At 35.6% G+C, this 13704-nt stretch overlaps 1 protein-coding gene across 1 annotated transcript in view; it reads left to right on the forward strand.

Annotated features, from left to right (window-relative positions):
* Positions 1–13704, forward strand: part of POLN (DNA polymerase nu) — a 97449-nt gene that overhangs the window by 17315 nt on the left and 66430 nt on the right. Inside the window, exons 7-14 of the mRNA XM_010129841.2 lie at positions 1220–1288; positions 2807–2867; positions 3080–3144; positions 3967–4050; positions 4472–4561; positions 7579–7635; positions 8440–8493; positions 8732–8797. Coding sequence (XP_010128143.2) covers positions 1220–1288; positions 2807–2867; positions 3080–3144; positions 3967–4050; positions 4472–4561; positions 7579–7635; positions 8440–8493; positions 8732–8797 — 546 coding nt within the window. The remainder of the gene's footprint in view (positions 1–1219; positions 1289–2806; positions 2868–3079; positions 3145–3966; positions 4051–4471; positions 4562–7578; positions 7636–8439; positions 8494–8731; positions 8798–13704) is intronic.

Raw genomic sequence — 13704 nt, forward strand, 5'->3', positions numbered from 1 at the left:
TCTATACTAGAATCTTTCTTACACGTCTTAATTACCCCTATTAAAATAATGCCTTATGTCAAATGAATCTCCTCCTTCAGCTTATTCTTCTAAACTAAATAAACCTGATTAAGCTCTTTCTCTGTAGATCATGTTTTCTAAACTTACTATTATTTTTTGTTATCTTCTGTAGAAGACGTTTCTTAATGTCTGTCTTAAAGTATTGTGGCCAAGTTACCCCAATACTTCAGCTATATCCTCAGAAGTATTTATCAAACGCAGAGTAAATGCCTCTTTTTACACAAACAGCCCTTAATTTAATTTCACTGTTTCATATTTAAAAAACCTAAAAATTATAATAGCATGTCATACTTAATTCCATGTAACCTATTTTCCTACCTCCAACACAGACCAGGATGTGATTCTTGGGGAAGAGTTTATGGACAGGCAAGTGCATAACTTCAGTCCTCTGGAATGCTGACCTAGTCTCTCTGGTTTGTGGTCCAGGAATTTTACAGAACAGTGCTAGTGTTTTTGCACTTAATGACCTGCATGTAAATTTATTCCATAACTTTGATTGTTCAGCCATAGTTGAAGATACAGGCTGCAGGAAAGAAAAGAAAATCTACGTCTGCAGTATTTTTCACATTCCCATCTTTCCTCACAGGAACTGAGTAATAAAAACCAGCACTTTACTGTTTACATTCTGTGTATTAGCCTGATAAAGAAATTTAATAGGTTGACATCAGGTTTATTTTTAGTGATCATGTTCTTGGAGCTAACTATCATATTCTCAGTGTCTGTATGTATTTTGAAATGGTCTTCAAGTCAACTGAATGAGATGGCATAGCTGGGACAGAAGGGAAGGAAGTTAATAGTTCAGGCATAGAAGAGTGGCAGTACTGATAGAAGAAAATTGCAAGGAATTTCTTGCTGATTTTACAAGTAGTAATAGAATTCTGACTTCAGTGTTAAAGGCAGTGAAGTGGTACTATTTCTTCATACTTGGTCTGTGCAAAATGTCAATAAAGGAACAGGTAAAATCTTGAATATTCATTATCTGTACTGCTCTGTTAGTGGATTGTGTTTGTGATAGGTCTAAGAACATTACTAAAATATTAAATAGAACAGCAGACATAAACAAAAAATATATAGTTTAATCCATTCTAAAATAAAAATATTTAAAATGGTATCTATGTTAGCATTAAAACTATTGTTTTTTAAAATTTATTTATATCAGCATCAAAACTTAGGTATGAACTTGGAGAAGCTTTATAATGTAATGATGGATCTTGCTGATGACTTGCAGGTAAGATATAAAAAGCGGTTACTCAGATATAACTTCACAGGTATTATCATGAATTAAAGAGAGTTAGTGATGTGCCATCTCATTCAAATCAGACTCTCTGCTTGAGTTAGGTAGAGGGCTTCTATCCTTCTGGTTTACAGTGCTGGTTAACATTTAAAATAAAGTTGCCTATCATATTTGCCATATCTTCCAGAAGAAGGAAATTATTAGTCTCAAGGTTCGTCTTTAGAAGGAACTTTTCTTCTGCAACAGTTAACTAAATGTTTAAATGAAGATTCTAAGAATAAGAAATGTTCAGAATATTGTGAATTTTCTTTTGATATTTTAAAGCTATATGAAACAGTCTAAAAAGTGTTAACAGAGTTAAAGCTAAAACAGAGCGTAGGTGGGTTTTTTCAATGTATTCCTGGGGTACAAAAACTCTCAGTGTATATTTTGCTCTAGGTTGTAGTAGCCAAATGCTGGTCAAACAGTGGAACAGGCTTCCTAGAGAGGTTGTTGATGCCCCAGTGTTTATGAGGCATTTGGACAATGCCATTAATAATATGCTTTAAATTTTGGTTAGCCCTGAAGTGGTCAGGCAGTTGGACTAGATGATTGTTGTAGGTACCTTCTAGGTAAACCATTTAATTCTATTTTAGCCCTTATTGCAGTTCAGAATGCATCTCACAAAGTCTTTTAGTCTTTTAGCTTTTTTTTTTTTTTTTTTTGGAGTGTGTGTGTGTTTTCTCCCTGTAATCACGTATCTGGAAAAGTGTCAGAATTTAGGGATATGCTCAGGTTCTGGTGGATGGTACATTGTGGAATCCTAGGGGTTTTCCCTGAAAGTGATATTAGCAAGTGTAGGGCTTAGACCATTAGTTGGTGGAGCCATACTAATCTGGATGTCTAATTGGCCCAGCCGTATGATGAAACAATCTGTGAAGGAAGGCAACAGGGAAACAGTGCAGAAATACCAAGAGCATGAAAACACTGAGAGTCAGTCTACAGGATAAATTTTTAGACGAATGTTGCTGCCAATTGCTTCAGTGGTTAGAGAAAAAAAAACCAGACTTCCTATTCTTTGTAACTAAGTTGGGTACATAACCCTATCATCTTTTAATTTCTTCCTAATGAAAACAAACTGATGAATTCTGAATGGTTGCTTAATTGTTCAAGTGAACAAAGAAAAAGATATAACTATATGTCCTATTACAATGGAGCTTACTCTAAAAATAAACCTTTTAGAAAAATGAGGTATTTATATTTCTTTATTACTATTCCTGTACAAAATGATTACTGTTACAAAATGTATTACTTTTCCCCACATAATGAAGTGATAATGGACCACACTATTTAGATACTATAATTCACACTAAGTAGTATTTCATTCCACAAACAGAGCTGTCATATAGAAAGGGATTATACAGCAAGTGAAATACTGCTTACTGGAAAATAGATCCACATAATTACACTACTATATGTTTTAAGATTAAAATTGACTGATACTGAAAAATTTATTTGTATCTTGCTTTACAGGTTCAAGGTTTGTGGAAATTATTTTGCACAGTAGAGCTTCCACTTATCAAAATTCTGGCAGGTATGAAAGTTCAATTCAAAACATGAATCTTCACTGTTTTCACGCAGCTGCTGACTATGCTCAAGTAGAATGTTATATCTCAGCATACTAAGTGTTATCATAGCCTTATAACAGCCGTGTGAGTTGTTTGAGTTTCCACTTTACAGTCTAAGAAGCATGTGAGATCAGAATTGTCAATTGTAACTGTTCTCAATATATAATTGTATTTACAGTGATGGAAACACACAAAATATATGTGAACAAACAAGAACTGAAAAAAACATCAGAGATTCTAGGGGTAAATTGTGTCGTCTCTTTTTTTCTTTTTTTTTTTTTTAGTTCTAAAGCATCATCTTTCTGCTTTTACTGAAGATAACTGTTTAAAAAGAGGAGGAATATTTTTGCTTTGTCACATTTTACATGACAGTTTGGGGTTTCTAGTATTTTTATTATTCTAAATATAACTAATGATATTTACGTTTTTGATACTTCCATGTTTACTTAGGAAGGAAAAAAGAGATATTTGCCTCATTAGCCTTGCCCCAGAACTAAGATTGGTTTGTAAAATGCACAGGGTCTTTAGGGCTGTGTCTCGGAGAGTAAGTATTGTAATGACACTTTCTGAACCCACATTTAGCAGTAACCACCTTCCTGAGAAGTGATAGGTATTTCTATCCCTCTTTGTAAACAAAACAATCCTTACAACTTACGTGTTCTGAGAGTTCTAAGTTTGCCATTTCCCCATTGATAAAAATAGCTACAAGAGGATCATATTTTGTAGCATAAAATCATAGTGATCTGACAGATTATTAGTTTACCAAAATAATTTACATAGATCTGTTTCTAACAGATCTATGTAGTCTTCAGTAGCCTAAATTATTTTCCCACAAATTTTGGTACTTTTTAATACAGTAAACCACCTTTCCAGATCATGAAGAAATACAGATTAAAGAGTATATAAGCAATCTACTAAACCAAATGTTGATTGCTAGGAATAATTACTCATTATCAAGTACCCTGTTTTTAAATAGAAGCCAAATATACTTGTTAACATAAGAAGTAGCAGATATTGAAGAATATAATAATGTAAACTGACTAGTTCTGATATACTAATTTATAGTTGCGACTCAAAGAACTTGAACAGGAAGCTCATCAAGTTGCTGGAGAACGGTTCCTTTTGACCAGCAGTAGTCAACTCAGAGAGGTAATATTTATATTACTATTATTATGTAAGTTGTAAGTTCTGTAAATTCTTATTGATATAGAAGAATTATAAAGCATATAAAATTGTCCTTACAACTTCAGAAATCTTTTTCTTTGGTATTGTCTTATTTTCTGATTTTAATGGAGGACACATCAGTTCTTCATAAATCTGGCAGTATTCAATAATCTGTGTTTGAATGTGTTTACATAAATTATGTATTTTATTTTAGTAAACACTACTTTTTGAATAGCTAAAAAATAAAGACTTGATCTTTTTAGTTCTGTGGTAGTTCTTTTTGCTACAGTATGTTCTATTTTCCTTGAAAACTATTTTCTAGACTTAAGTTCAGGCACCAAATAATTTTACTTTCTGTTTCAGCACTTGAAACACTGAAACATTTATGCGTTTTTTCTTACTCTAGGTACTATTTGGAAAGTTGAAACTGCATGCACTGTGTGAGAAAATTCACAGAACTGAAATACAACAACTTGTGTCCACCTCAGAAGTTGTGGTGAGATGGGGAGGGGTTTTAAAACCATCTGCATGATTTAGCAAAACTTCTAAGTTATATTGCAGTGAAACTGTCATTTGTCTAAAGCTTTCCTAAAAATCTTGATTTATTTTTATATTGTACTAATCACACTTCATTTACTTATGCCAGAAATGAAAGTTGCACTCCATGATGGGGGAAAAACAAACTAGCTACTGAAGCTAAAATTTAGCTACAGACTAGGTTTAAAAACATTGGTACTAGCATTCATATATGACCATATTCCTCACATGAGATAAGCTTTCTTATTGCTCAGATTTTTTTGTAGGTCAGTATGACTGACTGGTTGGGTGAAAGAGACCACTGGTGAAAGAAAAGAACATTAATGTAAAATCTGCTGGTGAAGGAAATAGCAGCCGAGACTTTCTCTTTGCTATCAGGAGGTTTGGGCTAAAACCATGTTGTCGTCTTTTTATGGACCCTTAACTCATTCATTTGTGCTAGGTAAAGAGGTCTGTAGGAAATTGATATCTGTGGTTTGAATTGTGAGCTGTCACTTTCTTTGTATGGTCCAGTGTTTTACTTGTGTGCATGAACTTTCCCCAGGGTTTGGTTTTTTTTTTTTTTTTTTTTTCTCACCCCTCTGTGAAGATGCTTGTCTTCAGTAGGAGCGGTTGCATTTAGAGTTTGATCTGCAGGATCTTGATAGAATCTTATTCCCTTAGAGCAATAATGACCAAACAGATTAGATACTCTGATACACCTGTACAAGAGATCAAAAATATCTTCAGATTCAGTGCAATAAGTATCGCACATATGAAGCTTCTCCACTTCATTCTTCTGTTAGTTTTGGGGCAGATAATTTTCAGCAATGCAGACTTTGTAAACTGAGGCAAATGCGGATGCCCCTTCCTTTTCACAGAATCATAGAATTATTTAGGTTGGAAAAGACCTTTAAGATCACTGAGTCCAACCATTAACCTAACGCTGCCAAGTCCACCACTAAACCATGTCCCTAAGTGCAATATCTACACATCTTTTAAATACCTCCAGGGGTGGTGACTCAACCACTTCTCTGGGCAGCCTGTTCCAATGCTTGACAATCTTGTCAGTGAATAAATTTTTCCTAATATCCAATCTAAACCTCCCCTGGCACAACTTGAGGCTGTTTCTTCTCATTGTATCACTTGGGAGAAGAGACTGATGCCCACCTTGCTACAACCTCCTTTCAGTTAGTTGGAGAGAGTGATAAAGTCTCCCCCTCAGCCTCCTTTTCTCCAGGCTAAACAACCCCAGTTACCTCAGCCGCTCCTCATAAGACTTGATCTCTAAACCCTTCACCAGCTTTGTTGCTCTTCTTTGGACACAGTTCAGCACCTCAATGTTTTTCTTGTAGTGATGTGCCCAAAACTGAGCACAGTATTTGAGGTGCAGCCTCACCAGTGCTGAGTACAGGGGGACGATCACTTTCCTACTCCTCCTGACCACACTGTTCCTGATCCAAGCCAGGATGCTGTTGGCCTTCATGGCCACCTGGGCACACTGCTGGCTCATATTCAGTTTGTTGTTGACCAACGCACCCAGGTCTTTTTCTGCTGGGGAGCTTTCCAGCCACTCTTCCCCAAGCCTGTAGCATTGCATGGGGTTTCTGTGACCCAAGTGCGGAACCTCATACAGTTCACCTCAGCCCACTGATCCAGCCTGTCCAGATCCTCTGTAGAGCCTTCCTACCCTCAGGTAGAACATTCCTGCCCAACTTGTTGTCATTTGCAAACTTACCGAGGGGGCACTTGATTCCTGTGTCCAGATCACTAATAGATCATTTTCTTAAGATAACAATAGCAATGGAATTCCTTCTTAGAAGAGAAGGAGCCTCTGTGTAGCTGCACCTTCTTCTGATTTGGTACCACAATTATATTGCTCTAGTTTACATGAGAGTCAAAGTACATAACTCGTTGCTGAGAATGAACCCCTCTGGGAAAGGCGGTATTTGTTTCTCATGTGTGAAAGGGGAAATTCAACTTTTCAACCAAGTGTCTGAACTAACAGATACGATCTCTAAGGTGATGTCAACAGTATTACCGTAAAAACCAGACGCTACTCGAGAGAAGGAGATTTCATAGATCAAATATGTAATCTTGGAGAGTGACAGAGAGCCTTGGGAGATGGAGGCTCAGTGAAATAGAATGCACATCATCTTTTTGTGGGAACCTAAGATTTATTGCAGTAATCAAAGCAATGCTTTTATCCAACTCTCTTTCCAACAGCTACTGAGATTTGATTATTTAGAGGAAGGTAGGCTGAAACCTTCCAATAGATAAATACTAGGTAATTAATATGTTGTCTCTCCCTGGTAGCAAGAAAAAAACCTTATGCTTTAGGTCTCCATTCTGGTACAGTTGCATCTATTTTTCATCCTGAACTGTTGTAGTTCCAATCTCTATTTTAAAAATTTCATTCTTTTTCTTAACAAAATTTTCCGGCAATTTACAATCAAAGTAGGCAGAAATATGCTTCATTTTATTGCTTTTGGATTTGACAATTTCAATTTTTCTTGAAGGCGTCCTGGAACTAATATTAGGGGATGAACTGGAGAAATTCTCCTGTTGGATTTTGTGTGTGTGTATAAATACGTGTGTATACATGTATTATTTTTTATATTTTATTATGTTCTCACTTGCATTGATGCTGTCCAGCAGAAAAAAAAATTAAAAAGGACCATAGGTGCTGCCCCCCTTCATTCCCCAGTATTTTCAAAATTGTTGTGGAAAAGTTTCTACGTTTGCATATCTTTCTATCCCTATCTGGGACAGGAAGGGAAATGAAATTATAATCTCCAGCCCTACCGCTGAAGGCAGTAAAGGACGAAGGCTTCCTTGGGCCTAGGGTGACATTGCTTGAAGGACATTCTTTAGCCAGTGTTTTGTCCATTCAGCTTGGTGAGAAGATGTCTTCCTCTAAAACTTACTCTGTTAAGATTACTAAATAATATAACTTACAGAAAAATATACCAGTAATTCACACTCTTTGTTTTGCAGCTAAATAAGTTGCAAGATCTTCATCCTTTGCCTAAGATAATTTTAGAATATCGTCGGGTGAGTTATGTTTTTCACATAGTACAGTTGCACTGAAGCAGAATTAGCAAGAAAGATAACATATTCACAGATAAATTTTAAAAATTTGGCTCTAATGTAAGTTCATTCAAATATTAATTTAAATTTTGAAGTTTTAGGTATTCTCAAGAGTTTTAAATTTTATGTTTGTATTTCTGTTTTGCACTATGTTAGATTACAGCTAGCAAACAACTCTGTTGCAAAAACAATTGGAAAACTTCACTATTAAATTTGTCTAGTGCTATAAAGCACACTTTTGGGACAGAACATTTATTTTTTGAATTCTGAAAAAAATACTCTGCAGAAAGTGAAAGACATAATTAGTTATGGGGACTTCTTCAGGTGACAAACCTCCTGAAAATCCAAAACAAGCTAGTTAGTCTGCTGTCAAACGTAATGTTTATGTTTTCAGTGGATGAGTTTCCAAGATTATAAACAAAAAAGTGGGGGTTTTGTTTGTTTGTTTGTTAGTTTGTTTTTTTTTAATGTAGGTTTTTTTGTATGGTTTATTGACCTGGCGATATAAGATGTAAAAGAATAAATTCCAGTAGTTCATTTACCAATGTCTGCAAAGAGCTGGCTTTAGGGCGTAACTGAGCACTTGCCTAACTTATGCTAATAGGTCAAGCTATTAGTGAGTATACCTCCATTATTTACTAAGACAAAACCATCTTTTAAAAAAAGCCTACAAAACAAATTAATATGCATTTGGAAATTAAGATCTTTAATTTGAAAAATGTCTTGTGTTTATAAATAGGCATTTATTGATACTTTTATGTAATTTAGGTTCATAAGATGAAATCAACGTATGTGGATGGGCTACGAATGTGCATGAGAAAGGTAGAAATATAAAAGTAGCCTGTAAAATATGATATTTCAAATAAATAATAAAAAGATGTAAAATTATTTCATTGTTTACAGTTTAAGAACTTTTATATAGGGAAAATTTTAAAGTATTTTCTTTATTTTGTAGTTCTAATTGCAGTGAATTTTTATTACTGATACTTACATTAAATAAAATTTAGATATATGTCTTCATCCTTTTCTTTGGGGGGATTTTTACTTTACTTGACTACAGGGATTTATTTCCTCTACATGGAATCAGACAGGAACTGTGACTGGCAGACTTTCAGCCAAACATCCAGTAAGTGAATCTATTAGATTATTTGCATTTTAATTAGAGTTAAGATTTAATATTATTTATAAAAAATAAGTAGTATTTTTAAACACATGAAATGTTCATTTTCATTTAAGTCTACAGTTGCCATATTGTATGTAAATGGTGGACAGAAAAAGCTTATTAAATGGGTGTTTTACTCTAGAATGTTAATTCTTATGAATATTTTCTGTTATCTGTGGATCAGAATTTAATATTATTACCTGAAGTTTGTCTGAAGTAGAGGGGCAGAATTGTGAACCGTGCATGCACCCTGTAGACTTCCACTGATTACTTCTTTGTAATGAATTCCTGGTGTTCATGAACTACTCCTTGTAAAGGATCGGTGAGCCCTGGAAGGTGCCCTGGGGATTATGGAGAAAAAGGAAGCTCTTTTCTTCTGGAATTTGGCTTCAGGCTTCATATCAGCAGAGGACTAAGCTGGCTTTGCTGTTGGTCTGGAAGTCTTGCCAGATGCTTGTATGGCTGTGACACTTGGGCTCTTTAGGCTTTCTCTCTTGTCTTTGGATATAACAATCTCCATGTACGTGCTTGTGGCTGGGATGTGTTTTATTTTACTTTCTGGACTGCTAGAGGCTTGGAATTTTTTGCTAATGTGGGCTTTTTAAGGGGATATTTGAATATATTTTATTATACCGTTTTACGTGGTGTTTAGGAAGCATGCGGATCTTTGACTGTAGGAACTGGTGAGGCTTTTTGTGTTCCGCTTCTGTCGTAGCCCATAGCTGTGTGGATGAGTGTGCAGAACCTGGTGTGGGACGAGACAGGGTTGCAGACTGCTTCAGGGGCTCAAGTCAAGGCCCAGGCAGGGAAATAGCAGTAGAAAAGTAGTGACTGCTACATGCAGAAATGTTCTATTTGGGTTAATCATGGCCTTCCTTAGTAAAGACCTGATCTCTGGCTCTGTGGGAGAGGAGGACTAGATGCAGAAGTACGATTTATCTCATTGAGGCTAGAGGGAATTCACGAGGCTGTTGTCCTTTTTAACTTGTGCCCTAAAGTACTGTCAGTTCTTACCCATGCAGGTTTGAGTACTGCTTGTCTATGCAGGTACTAGATTTAAGCTTCATGGGTACAAATGGCATTAGAAGCTTTCTGCAGTCTTTGGAGAAAGGCCATGGTCTTCCACAGCTCTTTTGGGGAGTAGAGATGTTAGACGGTGGTTATGTTGTGAACATTTTGCATGGGTGGGCTCATGTGGCTCCTTGCAAGTCCCGACTGGTATGGTGACTTTTGGAGTTCTGGCAGAAACTGTTCCTAGGAGGTTCTCATCCTCACAATACTGTTGACTTCCTTAGGTCTTCTTTCATCTGTCTTCACAGTTCAGGTTTCATTTATATCTTCCTACCCTCATGGTATGTATTTAAGTATAATTTGCCATCAAACAATTTATGGGACATGCCCGTGCTTTTTGTTGAGTAAAAAACTGTCTAGGATTCTGAATTAACAACGGAATGGAAGAGTGTTAGTGCTGCTCCTGCTTCTCATGCACTCAGATGGGGGAAAGTGACGGGAGAGAATGGAAGAGATGAGCATGGAGGTCACGGTTTGCTAAATGTTCTGATGTGATGCACAGGCATTTACAAGTCAGCGCTGAAGAGACAGCTGTCTTGAACAACCACATACAACATAATGTGACCTTTGGCCCATCGTGCTAAAAATGACATGAAATCTACTTTTCTGAAAGGTTGTTTTTCTCCAAAATAATGCTGCTAAACTTAGCACCCAGGGTTGCCTAGGGCTGGCTTTTCCTTATAGGGAGAAATATTGGCATGACTTTTTATTGTGTGAAATGTTTATGGAACTTATACCATCTGTTTCTGAATCACTTATTGATATAGAAGATACACTGCAGTGCCCAGTCACTTTGCTGAGTGTTAAAGTATTGGGAAGATTCTTGCCAGAAATCATAAATATTGTAGTTATTTTTGCATTTACTAAGATGTTATGTCAAATTTTAGCTGAATATTTACTGGGGTAGTTTATTTTTAGCTGTATTTTAAAATGCTTTAAGGAGTGATTAAAGCAAAAGATAAGTGTAAATCAGATAAAGTGAGAATTCACATAGAAAAAACATCCCATTTGCTGCAGTGGTTGTGAGGGATGGGGTTCCAAACAAAGGTTTCTTTATCTGTCATTTGTTTTCTAAAGGTAGTAGATCTATCTGTCCTATTTCCTTTAAGGCATTAAATGGAGTGCAGGAGGGGTTCACTTGTAGGTTTAAGGGAAATGACCAGACATTAGGTACAGAGCAGGATTTATTTTCCAGCTAAACTCTTCTGTGATCTTCTTTCAGACAAATCCACATCTGATGATGTATATTTTTAGCTTCATGTGGGTTTCTCTCAATAGATTAGCTTAAGCTTACTCACATGAATTTTTGACTTCTATGTTGCAGCAACTTAAAGGGGTTTCTTATAGAACTTTACTTCAGTGGCTTTCCATGTATACCTCTACTTTAGCTTAAGGGAGCACTCCATTTCGTCTCATTTGGTTTCTTCTTCTACAATACGCATACACTATTAATGCATTTTTCACAAATAACAAAGTGTTACATAATAATACAATATATTGTTAAATAGGGACACATTTGGTAGCATAGTCTCCTACTATAGCATTGTAACTGTTTACTTGCTACTCCATGAGAACCTGCATATCTGAAGTCTAAAAGTAAATACAAACTCTGAAATTCTTCATTCAAATTATTTTGTAATATATACATAGACTAGTTATTTTTTCCACTCTATAATGGATTGCTTATGACTGTTAGGGAAAGTTAATTAAGCTTATTATTTGTATATGTTATTTTAAATTATTTTTTGTATAAATATATTAGTCTTGTCTACATTAGGATATTTCTTTATTATATTGCTCATAGATAATTTTCCTATAAATGTATTTATTACATTCATAAAGACTTGTTTATGTTCTCCAAACCTACCTTGAAATACTACTTTTCAGACTCTCACCTTTTAAAGCAAAGATAAGTCATGATAGCAGTGGGAAGACATAAAGCCGGTTAAGATCAAGCCTCTTTCAGAATGAACAGAGAGAAATCCTAACTTGAGATACAAGGATTGCATATAATTGAATATTATAATTTGTTTTAAGATGTAAACTTCAGTGCTAGAATCAGATATTCGATATTAAGATTTCTTCCCTCCAGGCTTCTGCAGGAGAGAGAACTGAAATGCTACTAATGAGTTTATACTTCTATACTTCAGAAGATGTTTGTATCATTAAATTAAAAAGCATAAAGTAGTGGGCTTCAGGGGGTATTTCCTTCCTTTTAGTAACAAAAAGTAACGTTCAAGATAAATAAAATTGTTTACCTTCTCAGATCAAGTGGAAAAAAAAATAAAAGCATTCCTAGTTCTCCCCAGGAAAAAATACTTTTACCAGCTTGTCCAAAAAGGCAGAGAAATAAAATAATTTAACCCATCAGTCAAAGAGGCATATTAGCCTTTAATTTGGAAATCAGGAATGTAATTTGGAAGAGAAACCAATTAGGGTACGTTGAATGTTAATGTGCTCAAAGAAAAGCCATAAAACCCCTGAAATATTGAATATACCTCAATCTCTGCAACAGATAAGTAATATTTTCTCATAGTGAATGCATCTAGATAATTGCATGCTTGTTTATTAGAAAATGTGTGTTACTAAAGTGTTTGGAATATGAATAACAAATTATCCATCTGGTTTTCATTCTAATGGGAGAGACAATCTCTTGAAATAGAGACCTCTCTGAGCAACTGCCATTAAAAATGAGTCTGCTCTGTGAATTAACTTAGCAAACCAGTTTTTCTGATTATCCACACTGTATCCGTATTACTTTCCTTCTGGGCTGTCTTCTGAATGGACTAACTATCTCTGAAATAAAACTCAAATGCAGTTTTGGAATAATTTTGGGATCATTGTGGATGAGATGCTGCCTGTTTGTCTCCCTCTCATAACACTATCCCAATAGATTTTGCATCCTTCGCGTACCCACATGCGCAAACCAAGCAAGGTATACTGTCAGAATCGTGCTATCAAAACTATCATGACAGCTCTCAAATGCCAAACATTTTGTCCCAGGCCTCGTTAAGGCTACAGGCTGATCTGTGATGATACTACCACGACTTTTTCTGAAAGCTTATAGTCACAACTGGATTACACCACAAACAGGATGTTCTACAAGGTATTTCAATAGTGGAGAGCTGCTGTACAGATTTGAAGTGTCCTGTTTTTCCCCTGTCCCTTTCCTTCACAGCTTTTAGAAGGCTTTGGCAGAGCTTAGGAGGCTTTTGGCAATGTGAGGAGCCAGATGCCAAGTCTGGGAGCAGGGATGCTGACATCTTCTTTCCCCCTCACCCCAAAATGAACAAATGCTTTGGCTTTGCAGTGCAATGCTTTTTGAAACTTCATTATTAGGAATGTAATTTTTGTAAAATTGTTTTTATACACTGTCCTACTGAAATGAATATTGACTTAAAATGGACAGACATTATGGGTCGTACATTTGCATTGATCTTACTTGAGTGTATTATTTTTAAAATATATTTATTGGAAAGCATTGTGGATAGTGACAAGTCACACATATTATAGGTTCGTATAAAACATCTTGTCAAAAGTCTTTTATAATATCATCTAGACTAACAAAATGATTTTTAGGTAAGTATACTTTGATGTGAGCTTCACTAAAATAATGATAGGTTGTCTTCACAGAGATGAGAATGTCTGTGCGTTTTCTTGGACCTTTGCATCAAAGCAATTTAGTGTAATATTTTCTAGTCAGTACAAACAACTATCACTCAGATGAGTGGACATACTATTAGAGAAAGTCAGAGCATGCATGCCATTTGTTGTGGTTGGTCTGTTCTCTGAGTATCTCT

This window comes from Chlamydotis macqueenii, chromosome 4 (genome assembly GCF_036417535.1).
Source record: "Chlamydotis macqueenii isolate bChlMac1 chromosome 4, bChlMac1.mat, whole genome shotgun sequence".
Taxonomy (NCBI): domain Eukaryota; kingdom Metazoa; phylum Chordata; class Aves; order Otidiformes; family Otididae; genus Chlamydotis; species Chlamydotis macqueenii.